The 17,209-nt window shown below is 42.4% G+C and overlaps 2 protein-coding genes across 3 annotated transcripts in view; one reads left to right on the top strand and one right to left on the bottom strand.

The window, feature by feature from the left end:
* Window positions 1-1,400, bottom strand: part of RNF115 (ring finger protein 115) — a 59,099-nt gene extending 57,699 nt beyond the window's left edge. Inside the window, exon 1 of the mRNA XM_068540647.1 lies at window positions 1,024-1,400. Coding sequence (XP_068396748.1) covers window positions 1,024-1,125 — 102 coding nt within the window. The 5' untranslated portion in view covers window positions 1,126-1,400. The remainder of the gene's footprint in view (window positions 1-1,023) is intronic.
* POLR3C (RNA polymerase III subunit C) lies at window positions 1,322-15,953 on the top strand. 2 transcript variants are annotated; one of them, XM_068540646.1, is made up of 15 exons: window positions 1,326-1,623; window positions 2,630-2,796; window positions 4,027-4,282; window positions 4,393-4,578; window positions 5,622-5,710; window positions 8,757-8,861; window positions 8,991-9,083; window positions 10,761-10,841; window positions 11,072-11,123; window positions 11,478-11,538; window positions 11,990-12,140; window positions 12,894-12,995; window positions 13,110-13,159; window positions 13,590-13,739; window positions 15,232-15,953. In XM_068540646.1, the coding sequence occupies exons 2-15, from the start codon at window positions 2,650-2,652 to the stop codon at window positions 15,311-15,313; spliced, it is 1,605 nt and encodes a 534-aa protein (XP_068396747.1). In that variant the 5' UTR covers window positions 1,326-1,623; window positions 2,630-2,649; the 3' UTR covers window positions 15,314-15,953. The 2 variants fall into 2 exon arrangements, with proteins under 2 accessions (XP_068396746.1, XP_068396747.1); XM_068540645.1 differs by having other exon boundaries at window positions 1,322-1,623; window positions 8,757-9,083.
* The last annotated feature ends 1,256 nt before the right edge of the window (window positions 15,954-17,209 follow it).

Below are 17,209 nucleotides of genomic sequence, written 5' to 3' on the forward strand. Positions count from 1 at the left end.
AAAATGGTTGGCCAAAGGTAGGATTAACATTCACCCTGGTGGGTCTCCCTGTGGTAGCTATAACCCAACCCCAAGCAGCCTGTGCGATCGGGGTGCTGTAGCTGGCTGGCATGCTGCAGAAGCACTTTTTGTCACAGCCATAGCACTACCTCTCTAGGGGCTAACACAGTCTGGCAGATAGTGGTGAAAACCAATTTTACATCAGATGGTGCGGTCCCCAGCATTCTGTCCTAGATCTTTTCTATTAAGTGAAGAGATAGAACGGCGGAGGAGGGGTGGGTAAGGCAGGTGGTGCTAAAGACATTGGCAGCATGACAACCAAAATAAGAAAGCTGAAACAGTATGTTCTGCCTTCTTCCTAAAGCCATTTCCTTCAACAGTGATAGGGAGCGCAGGCAGTCTGCAAGTCATTAGTACACGGCTGTTTTCACTTTCACAAGAACGCTGGAAACCCCTGAATAGCAAAATCCCCCTCTCCATCCCAGTTACCTTCCAACCCTCTCTTTCTTTCCGTGCTTTCTTTCTCCTTTCTTCCCTAGAGACACCGAATAAGGACAATCCTCAGCAATCCGCTATTTTGCTTCAGTGAGGATGGGGGAGGGGAGGATCTGGCGAAAAGTGGAAAAGGAAATAGAGAAAGGTGAGAAGCAACAGCGGAAAGAGTATCGAGTGGGGGAAAAAGAGAGGTCATCATGGGAAGGAGACAAGGTGAAGAAGAGTGCAAGAAAATTGAGGGAATGTCAGAAGAGAACTTGCTAAAGACCAAAAAAAAAAAAAAAAAATGGAGGGGGGGGCCGGTCAAGAGGGGAGAGAGAGTGAGGGGCAGGTGGAGCATGCGAGAGGGAGTTACGGAGCCAGGACCGGGACGCCCGGGGTTTGGGGCCAGCGACCGGGAGGCAGCAAGTACTTGGGAGACCGATGTCAGGGGAGTCGGGGATGGGCGGGAAGCTTAAGACCCGTTCCGGGATATCGGGACGAGGAATCCAGGCCGATGCCCGAGCGCGGAGGACACAGGGCTCTTACCGGTAGTTTGGGGCTGACCTCGCCCTTGCAAAAGTGGCAGAAAAACCGGTGCGCGGCAACCGCGGCACCCGCGCCGGCCCCGGCCGCCGAGGCCTCCGCCATTTTTCTCTTTCGCCGCGGCCGTCCGAGAGGGCAGCCGGCCGGTCGCTCTCCAGGTCGCTACCTCCCAGCTGCTGTCGCCGCCTCTGCCGTCGCCGCCGCTGCTTCCTCAGTGCTGCCAGCCGCTCCAGAGCCCGCGCGGGTCACGTGAGTTCGCCCGGCCCACAGAGGCGGCGGCGCAGACAGTGACCCCGAAGCCCGCCTCCTAGCACCAAGGAGGTGCAGGAAAGAGAGTCCGCTCGCCGCGGCCCGCCCGCCGGCTCCTCAAACACCCCCTCGCCGGTCCTCCAATCTCCCAGCGAGAAGAAAGAAAGAGCGTCCCCGGAAACCACCGAAACGCTGGGGTAGAGCGGCACATGTTTTGCCTCTTTGCCGGTCCTCCTCGGTGGCCGTGCTCCTGCGCGAAAGGACCTTGGGCTCCCCCTCTGCCCGGGCGGCTAGCGGGAGCTGCACGAAGCTGCAGTGGGGAAGTCGGCGGCGTTACGTTGCATTGACCCAGAGGTTAGTGGAAAATGCGGTCTGAACGAGGTGGCCCTGTCTCTGGACTCAGGGACCCAGTCCGGGACAGGAACCTGCGGTAAAGAAGTGAAGAGCCAGGAGCCGGGCTCCTTGGAAATACTTTCCAGGGATGGCAGAGGGTCTGGGGATGCTTCCCCAAAGACCTGTGGATGGGGATAGTGAGACTGAAAAGCAAAGTCTTGGCTTCTGAGGAATTGGGAGAAATAAATGAACAAACCAGTGTTTGATAACACTTGTGATAATAAGGAAGTGATTATACAGTGGACTATGTCTGTTTCTCTTTGTGTATACTTTGTCAAGGAATAGAAATTTCAGAATTAAATACTGCCCTGCCAACAACATACTTCATCCCCTATTTGAAACACCCTGTTGAGAAGCTCTCATTTACCTCTTAGTTTATTTTTCAAAGTTGTCATTGCCTGTTCAGTTCCAATAGTCTGTGAATAGTGGCCTTAATTCTTCCAAACAATGAAGTATAGAATCTAAGGTCTGTGACAGATCGCAAAACCATCTACATCCTATCTTTAAAGAAAACTAGAATCACACATGATCCCATAAAGATAAACTTGATATATAGTCTTCCAGTCTTTTTTTCCATGCATACGTGTGGGGCTATTTTCACAGTAATTGAACTTTTCTCTACATTTTGCTTTGTAATGAACAATTTTCTACACTAATACATATTATACTTTATTGTGAATGTTGGCATAGTATTCCATTATATGAGTATACCATAATTTATTGAAATAATCACTTATGAGGTTGTTTCCACAATATCAGTATTCTAAAGTGACATGTTTTTATTATTCCCTTGGAATAGAATATCCAAAACAAAAGTATTAGGTCAAAGATATGCAAGATTTTAAGGCTTTTGATATATCTACTGTTAAATTGCTCTCCAGAAAGTACCTGAATTTACACTCAGCAGCTCTACTCCCAACATAAAAGAAAAACTTCCCATCATACCGTCTTTTTCTTTTTTTCCTAGCTCTGAGACTCCTCAGCACAATGACTCAAGCAGAAATTAAACTGTGTTCTTTGTTGCTGCAAGAGCATTTTGGAGAGATCGTAGAAAAAATTGGAGTCCACCTAATCAGAACTGGCAGCCAGCCACTAAGAGTTATTGCCCATGACACAGGAACATCATTGGATCAGGTATGTTTGGATCACAGTAATTTGCTTCCATTTCATTAATTTCTTTAACCTACCTTTGAATATTGTTACTCCCTACCCCACAAAATGGAAAAGAAAGCAAAGTCTGTGCTAGGATCAGAATAGTGTTATTTGGGAGGGGAAAGATGATGAGACATAGTGCCCAGGGTTCTGCTTCTCAAAGTGGCTCATCGTGGCTTCTGAGGCAAATCTTTGCTCCTCCTATGCCATATGCCATACTTCATTTATTCATGAGTCTATTAATTTCTGTACTATGTTTAAGGAATAAGAATAATAGAGGGGGGCTTCCCTGGTGGCGCAGTGGTTGAGAATCTGCCTGCCAATGCAGGGGACACGGGTTCGAGCCCTGGTCTGGGAAGATCCCACATGCCGCGGAGCGACTAGGCCTGTGAGCCACAACTACTGAGCCTGCGTGTCTGGAGCCTGTGCTCCGCAACAAGAGAGGCCGCGATAGTGAGAGGCCCGCGCACCGCGATGAAGAGTGGCCCCCGCTTGCCGCAACTAGAGAAAGCCCTCGCACAGAAACGAAGACCCAACACAGCCATAAATAATAAATAAATAAAATTTAAGAAAAAAAAAAAAAAGAAAAGAATAATAGAGGGGATGGGACTTCCCTAGTGGTGCAGTGGTTAAGAATCTGCCTGCTAATGCCGGGGACATGGGTTCGAGCCCTGGTCCGGGAAGATCCCACATGCCGCGGAGCAACGAAGCCCGTGCGCCACAACTACTGAGCTTGTGCTCTAGACCCCGCGAACCACAACTGCCGAGCCCGCGTGCCGCAGCCACTGAAGTCCATGAGCCTAAAGCCCGTGCTCCACAACAAAAGAAGCCACCGCAATGAGAAGCCCGCGCACCGCAATGAAGAGTAGCCCCCGCTCACCGCAACTAGAGAAAGCCCACATGCAGCAGGAAGACCCAGATGCAGTCAAAGATAAATTAATTAATTAATTTTTTTAAAAAAAGAATAACAGAGGGGAAGTAAATTGTACTTTGAAAGATAAAGATCATAGGAAATATGAGCATCATAGCAAGGACTCTTCCTGATTTCTTCCATTGACATTCGCTTCTTATTAGCTATTCCAATGGAGAGAGAGAAGACACACAGAGATTCCAGCCATCTCCTGATGTTTAGGAAACTGTTGGACAAAAATTGCCAGCAATAATGAGCTGCATCTTCAGATTTTTCTTCTCTTTCTTCTGTGTTTTCTCTAGGTAAAAAAAGCCCTTTGTGTCCTCATCCAGCATAACCTGGTGATATATCAAGTGCACAAACGTGGTGTGGTAGAGTATGAAGCCCAGTGCAGCCGGGTGTTGCGAATGCTTAGGTATCCCCGGTACATCTATACTGCCAAAACACTGTACAGTGACACTGGAGAGCTGATTGTTGAGGAGCTCCTGTTGAATGGCAAAATGGCAATGTCAGCTGTCGTGAAGAAAGTAGCAGATCGGCTCACAGAGACTATGGAGGGTCAGTACTGTATCCACAGCTGTTAGCAAAAGCATAGATTGGCTGGCTGCAGGAGAGGACCCTTAGCTATCTGAGGCCATCTCACTTGCCTCTTTCCTCCTGTCGTACAGATGGCAAGACCATGGACTATGCTGAGGTCTCAAACACATTTGTGCGACTAGCAGACACACACTTCGTGCAGCGTTGCCCCTTGGTGCCTGCCACTGAGAATTCAGACCCTGGGCCGCCGCCACCTGCCCCCACTCTTGTCATCAATGAAAAGGACATGTACCTGGTTCCTAAACTGAGCTTGATAGGTAAGGAATTTTGGCCCCTAGATCTGTGATTTGACCTAATTGTAGATTCTTCCTTAATGATTGTTAAATGAATGACTCAATCAATTAATCAGTTACCAAGGATTTACTCTATGCCAGATACTGTGGTATAAAGAGATGAAAAAACCATTATGGTCCCTGCCCTTATGGGGCTTAAGTCTAGTATAGGAGGCTTACATTAATCAAATAGCCCGATGGATATATAACTAACAAACTACGACAAGTACTATGAAGGTAAAATATGGGGTGTTATGAAAATATATAACGGGACCAGATTTACCTGGGGATTTGGGCACATGCTTCTTTGAGAAAGTGGCATTTGAACAAAGATTTGAAGCAGAAGTAGGAGCCAACCAGTGAGGTAAGGTATGAAGGGGTACAGAGGATAAGCATTTTTGGCAAAGGGAATAGTATGTAGTGAGGAAAAAAATAGGAATTTGAGAAAGTAAAAGAAGATCAGTATAGTTAAAATACAGTGAGGAAAGGAAAGAGAGCCATAAGTTAAGGTTAGACAGACAGTTAGGGGCTAGATCATGCAAGACCTCGTAAAGCACCTGTTCTTTATCCTAAGAGCAAAGGAAAACTACTAAAGGATTTTAAAGGAAGTAACATGATCTAATTTGCATTTTTAAAATATGTTTCTGTCTGTAGAAAGGATGGGGGCAATTTTTCACAAACCAGTGAAAAATTAGACATAGGAGGGGTGAGGAAGACAGAAATCAAGAATGACATCTGTGTGTCTGGCTTGAGTATGTGGGAGGATGATGGTACCATTCACTGTGAAAGGAAGCATTGGAGCAGGAGCAGTCTGAGGGAGAAAGACTATGAATTTCTTTTTGAACTTGTTGAGTTTCAGATGACTTCACCATTAACTTGAATTTCTTGTAGTTCCTCAGTCTCCTCAACATCTCTAACCTAGAAGTAGCTACAGGTGTCTTTGGGATAGAGACACCTGCTTTCACCTTCGGTCATTTCCTGTTATCATATGAGATGTAGCCTAACTGTGCAACTGTTTTGTTTGGCAGGGAAAGGTAAAAGGAGGAGATCATCTGACGAAGATGCAACTGGGGAGCCCAAGGCCAAGAGACCAAAACATACCACAGATAACAAAGAGGTAATGAGGCTTCTTGGTTAGGAGTCCTCACCCTGAGGCAAGCCAGAAAGAGCACTAAGATGACAAGCCCCAAAAGAGCTTAAACGTTCTTGGGTTGAGAAGTAGTAGGATTATGAACTTCATTAAATATTGGCCAGGGATAGACTAACAAAGAGTGAACTCTGTTGCTGTGTCCCTTCTGAGGCTTAACTTACTTCAGTCATTGGACAGAGGTAATAGATTAGGCAGAAAAAGGGCCTAGAAAAAGTGTAAATTGGTCAGTATGACTGGACCATAGAGACCCATGGGGATGAGTGGTGATAAATGAGTTTAGAAAGATACGTATAGGCCTGAGCTCTTGTATTCAAATGCCTTCTCAGCATCCCTGTAAAAATGTCTAATAGGCATCTCAAAAGTAGTATGGCTAAAACAGAGTAATTGATTTCCTGCTCCCAGATATCTACTCCCTCCTAAGCTTTCCTCATCTTAGTTAGGGACACCACCAAGGCCAACCACCTAGGACACCATTTGCTTAGGCCAAAGTCCTAGGAGCCATCTGATCTCACAGTAAAACCTGTCAACCCAATTTCTAAAAATAATTGAAACCCAACTATCTCTTATCGTTTCCACTGCCGTCACCCTAGTCCAAACCATTATCACTGTAATCAAGGCTTTGCCAACACTCTCCTAAGTAGTCTCCCTACCTGCATTCATACCTACTTAAGAGCCAAAATGACTTCCTAAATTGTTCTTTTTAAAAAATCCCAACACATCACTGATTTTTGACTCCTTTAATAGCTTCCCATGACTCTTAGAAGAAATCCAGTTCTTTACTATGGATTATGAAGCCTTACATGAGCTGGGTCTTTACATGATCTGCTGGAGACAAGGCTCTCCAACCTCAGCTCTTCCTACTCTGTCATTCACTATGTTCCAGCTTCTATCTTTTTTTCCGTCCCTCAAATGTATCATACTCTTTCTAGTATTCAGGCTTTCGCCCTTAGGATTTCTTCTGCTTCAAATGCTTTTCCGTCAGATCTTCATGTAGTTGTCTCTTTTTCATCATTCCGATCTCAGCTCAAATGCTACTTTCTTAGAGCTCAAGCACCATTGCCCACCCTCTACTCCAGTCTCTACCACATTTTCCCATTTCATCTTCACAGCATTTCTAAGTAGCTGAAATTACTTATTATTTGTACAAGTGTTTGTCTCTGTACTCCCAATAGACTATAAACTCTTCGAGGACAGTATCTTGTCCCTGGCACCTGGAATACTCACAAGACATCAATAAGTATTTCTTGATTGACTAACTAAGAACTTTGGACTTCATCGTGAAGACAATGGGGAGCCATTGATGAACTTTAGGCAGGTGAATGAAGTGGCTAGATTTACATTTTAGAAATATTACTATAGTACAGTGGTTTATAACTTGTACAACTCCATGGATGCATTTCAGAGAGTCCACCTGTACTATGTGCATTTTTCTATAGAGCACTCCATAGCTTTCTTCAGATTCTTCAGGGGAACTGTGAGCCCAAAAGGTAAAAAAAAGCACTGCTCTATGAGAAATGGGGAGAATGATGCAAAAGGAACAAGATTAAATGCAGAAAACCCAGTTACCCTTTTTTATAGTGTCCACTATATGAAAAAGAAAAATGAAAACCAGTTAGGAGGCTACTGTAGTAATCCAGGTGAGTCAAGATTAGAGGCTGAAATAAGGTAATGACAGTCAGGGTAAAGAAAAGTAGACTTCTGATTAATATAAAGAATAGATAGGGGGCTTCCCTGGTGGCGCAGTGGTTAAGAATCCACCTGCCAATGCAGGGGACATGGGTTCAAGCCCTGGTCCTGGAAGATCCCACATGCCACGGAGCAAATAAGCCCATGCACCACAACTACTGAGCCTGCGCTCTACAGCCCACGAGCCACAACTACTGAAGCCCGCACGCTTAGAGCCCGTGCTCTGCAACGAAGAGTAGCTCCCGCTCACCACAACTAGAGAAAGCCCGCTTGCAGCAACGAAGACCCAACACAGCCAAAAATAAATAAATAAAATAAATTTTAAAAAAAGAATAGATAGAACTGGGTAATTGGATAGTAGATGAGGGAGAGCAAGGGGTTAGGGATGATATTCAAGTTTCTAGCTTAAGAAACTGGGTTGTAGTGTAGTTAGCTGAAAACTTAAAAGAACAGTTTTAAGGCACAGGTGGAAGTAGGCAGTTGAGTCTATGCACCTGGAGCTTAATAGAGAGTTCTAGAATTAAGTAATAGACTTGGAACAGTTGAAACCTTGAGAGAAGATTAAATCACCTAAGTAGACTATGTAGAGTGAAAAGAAAAGAGGGCTGTGGACAGAACCCTGGGGAACACCAGTATTTATAGATAGGATCTGGAAAAGGAATCTGTGGGGACTGAGGAAGGGTAGTCAGAGTGGTTAGAAGGAGTACCTAGAAAGAATGGTGTCATAAAGTCAAAGGGGCCACATAGAGTTAAGGAGAAAATGTCCAACCATGTCATATGCTTTAGAAAGATCAAATAAGATTGGAACTGGAAAGTATTCTTTGAACTTAGCAACAGGTTCCTCAGGGACTTTGGCATTTCAGTATAACGGTGGAAATGGGTTGAGCAAATCTGTGGATGGGGATACAGCTGGTATGAACAACTCTTTGAGAAGCTCAAATTTTTTAAAAATAAAGAAATGTGGTGGGGATGTGTGCACCACGCTGAATGAGTTCTGGCCTAATGGCTTCTATTTGCTCTCTGAAATAAGAAGCAAGGTCATCTGCTGAGAGAGAAGGGAGGGGCAAATGGGAGATTTGAGAATACTGGAAAAGAGTTAAAATAGAGAAAGATTCGAGGTAAGCAAAAAGAACCTGTTTGAAGTTGGGGGTTGTGAATTTGTCATTGTGGAGGCACTAAATCCACATGGTTGAATGGTTTTTTCCTCCAACCAATTTAGTTGCTACTATATAGGGAAAGAAACGGCAAACAGTTAAATCCAAGCTTCTCACTAGAAAATGCTTCATTGTATCTAAATGTTTCTCTCTAATCTTTTTCTCCTCCTCAGCCCATTCCAGATGATGGGATTTATTGGCAGGCCAACCTTGACAGATTCCACCAGCACTTCCGTGACCAAGGCATTGTCAGTGCAGTTGCCAACAGGATGGACCAGGTGATATCTAAGTGGGTGGGACAGTGGCTATCAGGAATATTCACTTATTTGCAGATGTGGCCATTGGCATATAGCCAGAGCCAGCACAGCAGAGTGAATTCTGAATTCCAGTTCACTTTTCAAACCCAGACCAGCAGCGAGATCGTGCGGACCATGCTCCGGATGAGTGAGATTACCACTTCCTCTAGTGCCCCCTTCACCCAGCCATTGTCTTCCAACGAGGTGAGCTTCATGTTCTTGTACTGGTTTTCTGACAGACTCTTGGATATAATAACTGTTATACATAGAGCCTGGGATTAGGTTGAGGTCTGAACCTTGAAAGGAAGGGTTTTTGCTATTTGAGGTGGGACGGGGATTATTCTCAGGTGGTAGGTACTGAAATATTTGGTCTCTTGGGAATTCAACCTTTAAAAACCTAAACCATTACCTTAGTCAAAGTATAAGTAATTCTTTTTTTTATTTTTAATTTATTTTATTGACGTATAGTTGATTTACAATGTTGTGTTAATTTCTGCTGTATAGCAAAGTGATTCAGTTATACATATATACATTCTTTTGCATATTCTTTTCCATTATGGTTTATCACAGGATATTGAATATAGTTCCATGTGCTATACAGTAGGACCTTGTTGTTTATCCATTCTATATATAATAGTTTGCATCTGCTAATCCCAAACTCCCAATCCATTCCTCCCCCACCCACCTCCCCCTTGGCAACCATAAGTCTGTTCTCTATGTCTATGAGTCTGTTTCTATTTTGTAGATAAGTTCATTTGTGTCATATTTTAGATTCCACATATAAGTGATACCGTATGGTATTTGTCTTTCTGACTTCATTTAGTATGATAATCTCAAGGTCCATCCATGACTGAGTAGTATTTCATTGTATATATATATATAGTATAAGTTATTCTTAATTATTCCAAGAATCCACTGTTTGGAATCTGAGCGTTGGTGCTCAGGACATTATTTGGCCCCTTATATTTGTTTTTTTCAATATATTTTGTATATTTTAAATTTGTTTTAAATGCTTTGTTTATTAAGTTTTGTTTGAAAAATTAATATTCAATATTTCAAATGTTTTATTTGTAATTATACTAATGTTTTGTTTTGTAATTATACTAATATTCATCCACATTAAATATAGTTATTATATTTTTATATTATTAAAATTTTTTTTAACTTACTATATAACAAAATTTAAATACAAGTTTTTTTCTGATGACAAAAGTAATTACATGACCTGTATTCAAACAGCATAGAAATGTATAATTTTTTTAAAGTTGTAGTTCCCCAAACTTTCAGGAATGCCAGGCATGTTCTATATCTTGCAGATGGTAGTCACGTGGGTATATACAATTGTCAATACTCATCAAACTGTACCCTTAAGATCTGTGCTTCTTGTATGTAACATACCCCAGTTTAAATAAATATATAGTTTTGCATAATCCCAGCCCCAGAGATCCTTGTCAGTAGTTTGGTACATATCTTTATTCGGACTTTTTTATATGTATAGTCTCACATAAATGTAGATATATATATATCTTTTAACAACAGAAAAAAATAGGGTTATATGTACTCTATGTACTGTTCTAAACTTGCTTCTTTCATATGACCGTGTATGTAAACTTTCTTTTCATGTCAGTATTTTTAGATCTGCCTCATTCTTTATAATGGCCATATCATATTCCACTTAATGGCCATGCTGTACTTTATTTTAATGAATTCCTTATTACTGGACATGCGAATTGTTTCTAGTTTTTTACTCTTACCAACAATGCTGCTGTGTTTTTGGACATTTTTATACTTGTGATATCTAAAATTAGAATATCTTTATTTCAGCAATGTCAGCAGTTCTAAGTTCCCAGACCCATTTTCATTGTTTCTTTTGCTCCATAGATCTTCAGATCCCTACCTGTTGGCTATAACATCTCTAAGCAAGTTCTTGATCAGTATCTCACTCTGCTGGCAGATGATCCAGTAAGTCTTTTCTTTCTTTTTTCTGTTGTATTTACTATTAATTTTTGCCTGCCATCAGTCTTCTGTAGCCTCATTCTCTACCTAGCCAGCTCAGACAATTTCTCTACCATCATCTGATAGGAGGGCTTCCTGCTGCAGACTCTTGGCCAGATTTGCTCTTTTGGAAACAGGATCACTGGACTTTCCATTCAGATAACACACGCTCTCTTTTTTTTCTTTTTTTTTAATAGCTTGAGTTTGTTGGAAAGTCTGGCGACAGTGGTGGAGGAATGTATGTCATCAGTATCCTTATGGGTGGTTATTTCCTTACAGTCAGGCAGCCTGAACTATGAAACAGAATGGTGACTTAGAAAAGATTTGATGATATTTAGTATACTAAGTAAGTTGGAAAATTGAACTAAAACATTGATGATAAAGAAGTGCAAGGGACTTTTAACTAACCAAATTTTAGTTAAGCAAAACTCTGACTTAAGCACCTTAGTTAATTAAGGTTTCGAAATACTTACATACCATAAATGAGACTAGTGTGAAAAACAAAATAGTATTTAAGTTTTAAATTAAAGACTCAGGAATAAAACTAAGATCACAATGACCAGGCCAAAACATTACGGAGTAACCTTAACCCTCTACATAAAGACCTACATAAGGCTCTAGGATCTCTAGCCACAGCCACTCTGGAGTCGGTCGTACAAGAGAGGTAAGGGGGTCACCCTGATTGGGGTTGGGGGTCAGATACTTCCTTTCCATACCCCATTTGAACAAGTGACTTGGTCATTATGTCAGTAACCAGTATAGACACACCTTGGCACATCTTGCCCCATTTTCCACTGGACTGCTATGGATCCCATCTACTACAGCTCTTTACCCTAAATTCCCTACTGCTTAATTCCCAGTGATGCCAATTAACCAGCCTTCCTAAAGCCTTTACTTACAAATGCAGGAACTGAGGCATTCAAGTGAGTCAGCAGTTGGTGACTCTTATGATTAGCAGTATTGTCATCAATCTGTGGAGTTATGAAGGAATTCTCTGATTGCTGTTCCTCTCTGGTCCTGGTTCCACACATGGAAACCGAACAAGCACCATCTGTGGCTAAGAGCTAAAGCTAATCTACGTCGGCGTGCCATTTGCTTTCTTTATTCGTTTACAGATTTGGGTCTCGCTGTGCCAGAATATTCCGTCTAGTTTTACAAAAGAAACACCTGGAGCAGAAACAGGTAGAAGACTTTGCAATGATTCCAGCAAAGGAGGCAAAGGATATGCTTTATAAGATGCTCTCAGAAAATTTCATATCACTCCAGGTAACAGTAATCACCAACCAGCAGAGCTGACCTAGGATGAGAGAAACTCCTGAATCAAACATTCTGAACCCCAAACAAAGCGTATCCAGCTCTGAGACAGAAAAAAAAAAAGATTAACAAAGACACAGCAAGCACTTGAAAAATAACTGTGGAGCTTTAACTGGTCTAGTAAAAAAGAGGCATAGCCAAGAAATTACCCCAGAATCACCCTACCCTTTTTTCTTTAACTCCTAGTGCATGTGATTTGTCCTTTCCTCGAGCCTTAAGTTTATTGTAGATTAAATCTATCGGGTCATCACTACATGCAGAGCCGTGTAGTATACCCTATGAGGAAACAGATAGAATGGATTTTGGAGTCAGAATCACAGCTCTGCCTCTTACCCAGTTACACTGAGCAAATTACCTACCATCTTTTTTCACATCTACAAAATGGTGATGGATGGTGGTAACAGAGACAAGATGGTTTGTTGTAAAGATCCAGTACAATCTACCTGGCACATAAGAGTTGCTTAGTAAATGTTAAGTGCCTTCTCTTTCTTCCCCACTCAGGATGTTGACAGTCAAATGGAAAAAACAGGGCAGCCCAACCCTCCATGTGGCTGATTGTACCATAAACACAGATGCTGTATGACTGGGGAAGAGTGAAAGTATAAGTGAAAGAGAGGGCTGAGTAGCTCCAGACGGGACAGGTGTTTACTTTGCCAGTTCTGAAGAAAAGTATAAAGTCTTATTTTTCTTTCTATGGACAAATAGGAAATTCCCAAAACGCCAGACCATGCCCCATCCAGGACCTTCTATTTATATACTGTGAATATCCTGTCAGCTGCCCGAATGTTGCTGCACAGATGCTACAAGGTAACTCCTCCCCAGTCCATCCACAGAGATGTCTCACCCTCATGCCCCCTTTAGCCATTTTGCCTGAGCTGCTTAAATAGAACTGTGTGCATTTCTTGTCTTCTCTCCCCTCAGAGTGTAGCCAACTTGATAGAAAGGAGGCAATTTGAAACCAAAGAAAACAAGTGAGTAACATTTTCAGTTGAGTAATTACATTTTACAAGGCCAAACGGCTTGTGGGGAAATTTCCTATAGAAGTGGAAACCAACAGAGACAATAACCAGTCTGGTTGCACTGAATTATTGGCTTAGGTTGGCATAAAGATGCATTAGTATACACTTTTCTCGTATGTCCCCAGTGAAATAATTTTGCAGATTAAATTTATGAGCAACGTATACACTGGCACCAAACTTTAAGTACAAATGAGAGGCAGCAAGAGTTTCAGGGGTGAAGTCACATTTCTAATTAAGCTTGTAGAAAATGTCCTTCCTTAGAGAGTGACATTATCCACTTTGACCAGGAACATGGTAAAAGGGGGATCTGTGCCCCAGGGCTATGGGATAAAAGAATCTCCAAGGCTAGAGGACATGCCTCAGAGTTGCGTTTGTCTGACAGGCGTCTACTGGAAAAGTCTCAGAGGGTAGAAGCCATCATTGCATCTATGCAGGCTACAGGTGCAGAGGAGGCACAGCTACAAGAAATAGAGGAGATGATCACAGCCCCTGAACGCCAGCAGCTAGAGACCCTGAAACGTAATGTCAACAAGTAAGCATCATAAACTTCAAACGTATGTTTCAAAATACCTTGCAGACAAATCCATCTTGATATCCTGCTACCCCTCCAACTTAAGGTGAGGAAACCGAAACTCACTCTCTTCTTCCCCATCTCAATTAACAGAATTTAATCCACCTATTTCCCTAAGCTAAAAACTCTGAAGACACATTCAGCTTCTCCTCCCTCACCACCCTCCCCCCCCCACACACACACTCTCTCATTCACCAAGGCTGCTGATTTTACTTCAATAATGTGTCCCAAATCTGGACTTTCACCTTGCTTCCCATGCAGGCCCTCCTCACCTCTTTCCCAGACCTTTGCAAATCACCTCCTGCTTCAAACCATTTCTTATAATGCTTTCACAGTTAGTATCTTTAAAGTGATTGACAATATCTCTCTTCTGCTTTAAATGCTATATTGACTCCTTGTTTGCAGTATAAAGAGCAGACTCCTTGGCGTAACATATGAGGCCTTTCACAGTCTCATACCAGCCTATCTCTTCATCCTCATTCCTTTCACTGCTCACCATTGACCTTCATAGGGATTGCTTTGAATCTGTAGATCACTCTGCAGAGTATTGCTTTCTTAATGATACTAAATCTTCCAACCCATGAACATGGAAGGTCTTTCCATTTACTTAGATCTTCCTTAGTCTCTTTCAATGAGTTTTGTCGTTTTCGGTATTCAAGTCTAGCACTTTTTTGTTAGATTTATTCCTAAGCAATTGTTTTAGTGTTTTCTTAAATTTCATTCTTGAATTGTTCATTGCTAGTGTATAGAAATAGAACTGATTTTTGTGTTTTGATTTTATATCCTATAATTTTGCTAAATTCATTTATTAGCTGTGGTAGGTTTTTTGTGGATCCTTTGAGCTTTTTCTGTATATAAGATCATGTCATCAGTGAATTAGAAATAGCTTTACTTCTTCCTTTTCAATCTGGATGCCTTTTATTTGTTTTTCTTGTCCAATTTCCAGACTAGAACTTCCAGTAAAATGTTGAATGGAAGTAAAAGCAGACATCTTGTCTTGTTCCTGATCACGGGGAAAGCTTGGTCTTTCACCACGAAGTATGATGCTAGGTGTGGGTTTTTCACAGATGGCTTTTATCAGGTTGATGAAGTGTTCCCTTCTATTCCTAATCACTTTAAGCCTCAGCCACTCTCAGCTTCTATTTTAAAACACACTAGGTCCTTTTACACCTGTGCATTTAACATGTGCTATCTTCCTCCTCATTGCAAGTTAGAATGTAACTTCTCCTGGGACAGAGGCCTTATCTTTTGAATCCTCAGCATTTTCCACAGTACCTGGCACATAAGAGATGCTCAGTAAGTGGGAGGAATGATCTATTGGTTCTCTTGCTTTCCGCCCAGTACTTTCAGGGGTAACCAAGCAATTCTCCATGACCACACCCAGTCCAGCCTCTAATCTTAAATATGCTAATGAATGTTCAGTGTGGGCAAATGCTTTCACTTTTTCACTCAGGTTGGATGCCTGTGAGATCCAGGTGGATGAAACCATCTTCCTGCTGGAGTCATACATCGAGAGCACCATGAAGAGACAATGACCCAGAAGAAGAGTCTTCCTCAGAAGATCTGAGGGGATTGGAAGGAAGAATAAAGGAGGCGCCTAGATGCATTCTTTGCAGTAGGATAAGTTCCAGATTCTTGTACTGAAACCCTCTCTCTATCCCTACCACCCAGAATACACCAGAAAGAGTTTGACATAGTTTTTTAAGTTTGCTGATCCTGTTTTAGAATCATCACTATACTCTACCCTCATCAAATCTTGGCAGGGGAAAGAACCTTAAATCAACTAGATTAATCATCTATCAGATGCATCAGTTCCCACCAAGAAGTCAGCTAAGGCTTTGTTTGAACATCCCTGACAGTGAGAAAAACTTCTTCCTAAGCTGTTCATTCCATTTTCAAAAGGCTACACCTGTTCTTTACTTTGTTAAACTGTAATCTTAAACACACACACACACACACAATGTAGGGAATGTGAAAGACTACCACAGAGGGGGGATAAAAGCTATTTTCAGGGCTAGCAGGTGGATTGGCCCAAGCAATCACACTAGAATCTATGGATAAAAGTTACATTTGCCAGCTCTGGGCTTCTAACACGTCTGAAATTATGTATGTGAAACACTTAGCACAATGCCTGGCATGTGGTAAGCACTCAATAAATCGCTGCCTTCCTCTTCACCATGGTTCCTAAAAACTGGCAATTCTAACTTCTCTCTCCTAGTACCATGGATAGATGACTAATCTAGTTGACATAATTTGTCCCAGCAGCTTCAGTTTCATTTAAAGCAGGTGTTGTTTTATAATCTCTTCAGTTTCCCCTTACCGACTTTAGTTCTAATTCATTAAACATTTGAATGCCAGTTAATTGCCAGCCACTATACTATATATAATATACAAAGATAAATACAATACCATCTTTGCCTTCAAGGCACTTAGCATCATTTACTGAGCACCAGTTATGTGCCCAGTATGTCCCCAGGCCTTGGGGATGCAAAGATGAATAGCCTTGAGCATACAGCCTAGTGGAAGGAGACACGTAAGTACAAGGAAGTGTTGGGGGGGCTATAGTGGGAAAGTACCACGTACAGAGGCAGTGGGGAAAAGGGTCAGGCAGGAAAGGGAGCATAGAGAAGGTGACACAATCCGTATTTTGAAAGGTGGGGATTTGCCAGGTGGAAGGCAAAAAGGATCCCAGAGGGAAGCAGAGCCTGTTTCTTGGGGGAACAGAGAATAGCATGTGACTGAAACACAGGGCATAAGTCCTGCCAGAATTGACAGGCAGGGGCAAGGACTGGTGGGTCCTTGCTACGCTGTGTTAAGTAGCTTATCTTATCCTGAGAGCAGTGGGAAGCAAAATGAGCCGATTTGTATTTTAGAAAGATCACTCTGGCCTCACTGTAGAGAATGAATTGGTGGAGGCAGGACTATTTAAAGACTTGTAATAGTATCTCAGGCAGAATATGAGGAAGGCTTGAACTGGGCAATGGTGGCTGGAGATTAAGACATGGATTTGAGAAAGTTTAAGGAAGTAGAATCTGCTGCACTTGGTTGCCATTTGAGTGAAAAGAAAGAAAGGGAAGGTGGGACTTCCCTGGTGTTCAGTTGTTAAGAATCTGCCTTCCAATGCAGGGGACGCGGGCTCCATCTCTGGTGGGGCAACTAAGATCCCACATGCTGGGGCAACTAGGCCCCTGGCGCTCTGGAGCCTGCATGCCACAACTATAGAGAAGCCCACAGGCGGCAACAAAAGATCCCACATGCTGCAACTAAGACCCCACGCGACCATAAATAAATTAAACGAGAAAAAAAAAAAAAAGGGAAGGTGTCAAAAATGTTTCTTGGGTGTGTGGCTAAGAGACAGATGTAATTAACTAACTGGAGATGTTACCTGCTATAACAGATAAGTGTGCTGAGTGCCGTGGAGCGGTGCTCAT

This window comes from Eschrichtius robustus, chromosome 3 (genome assembly GCF_028021215.1).
Source record: "Eschrichtius robustus isolate mEscRob2 chromosome 3, mEscRob2.pri, whole genome shotgun sequence".
Classification (NCBI taxonomy): domain Eukaryota; kingdom Metazoa; phylum Chordata; class Mammalia; order Artiodactyla; family Eschrichtiidae; genus Eschrichtius; species Eschrichtius robustus.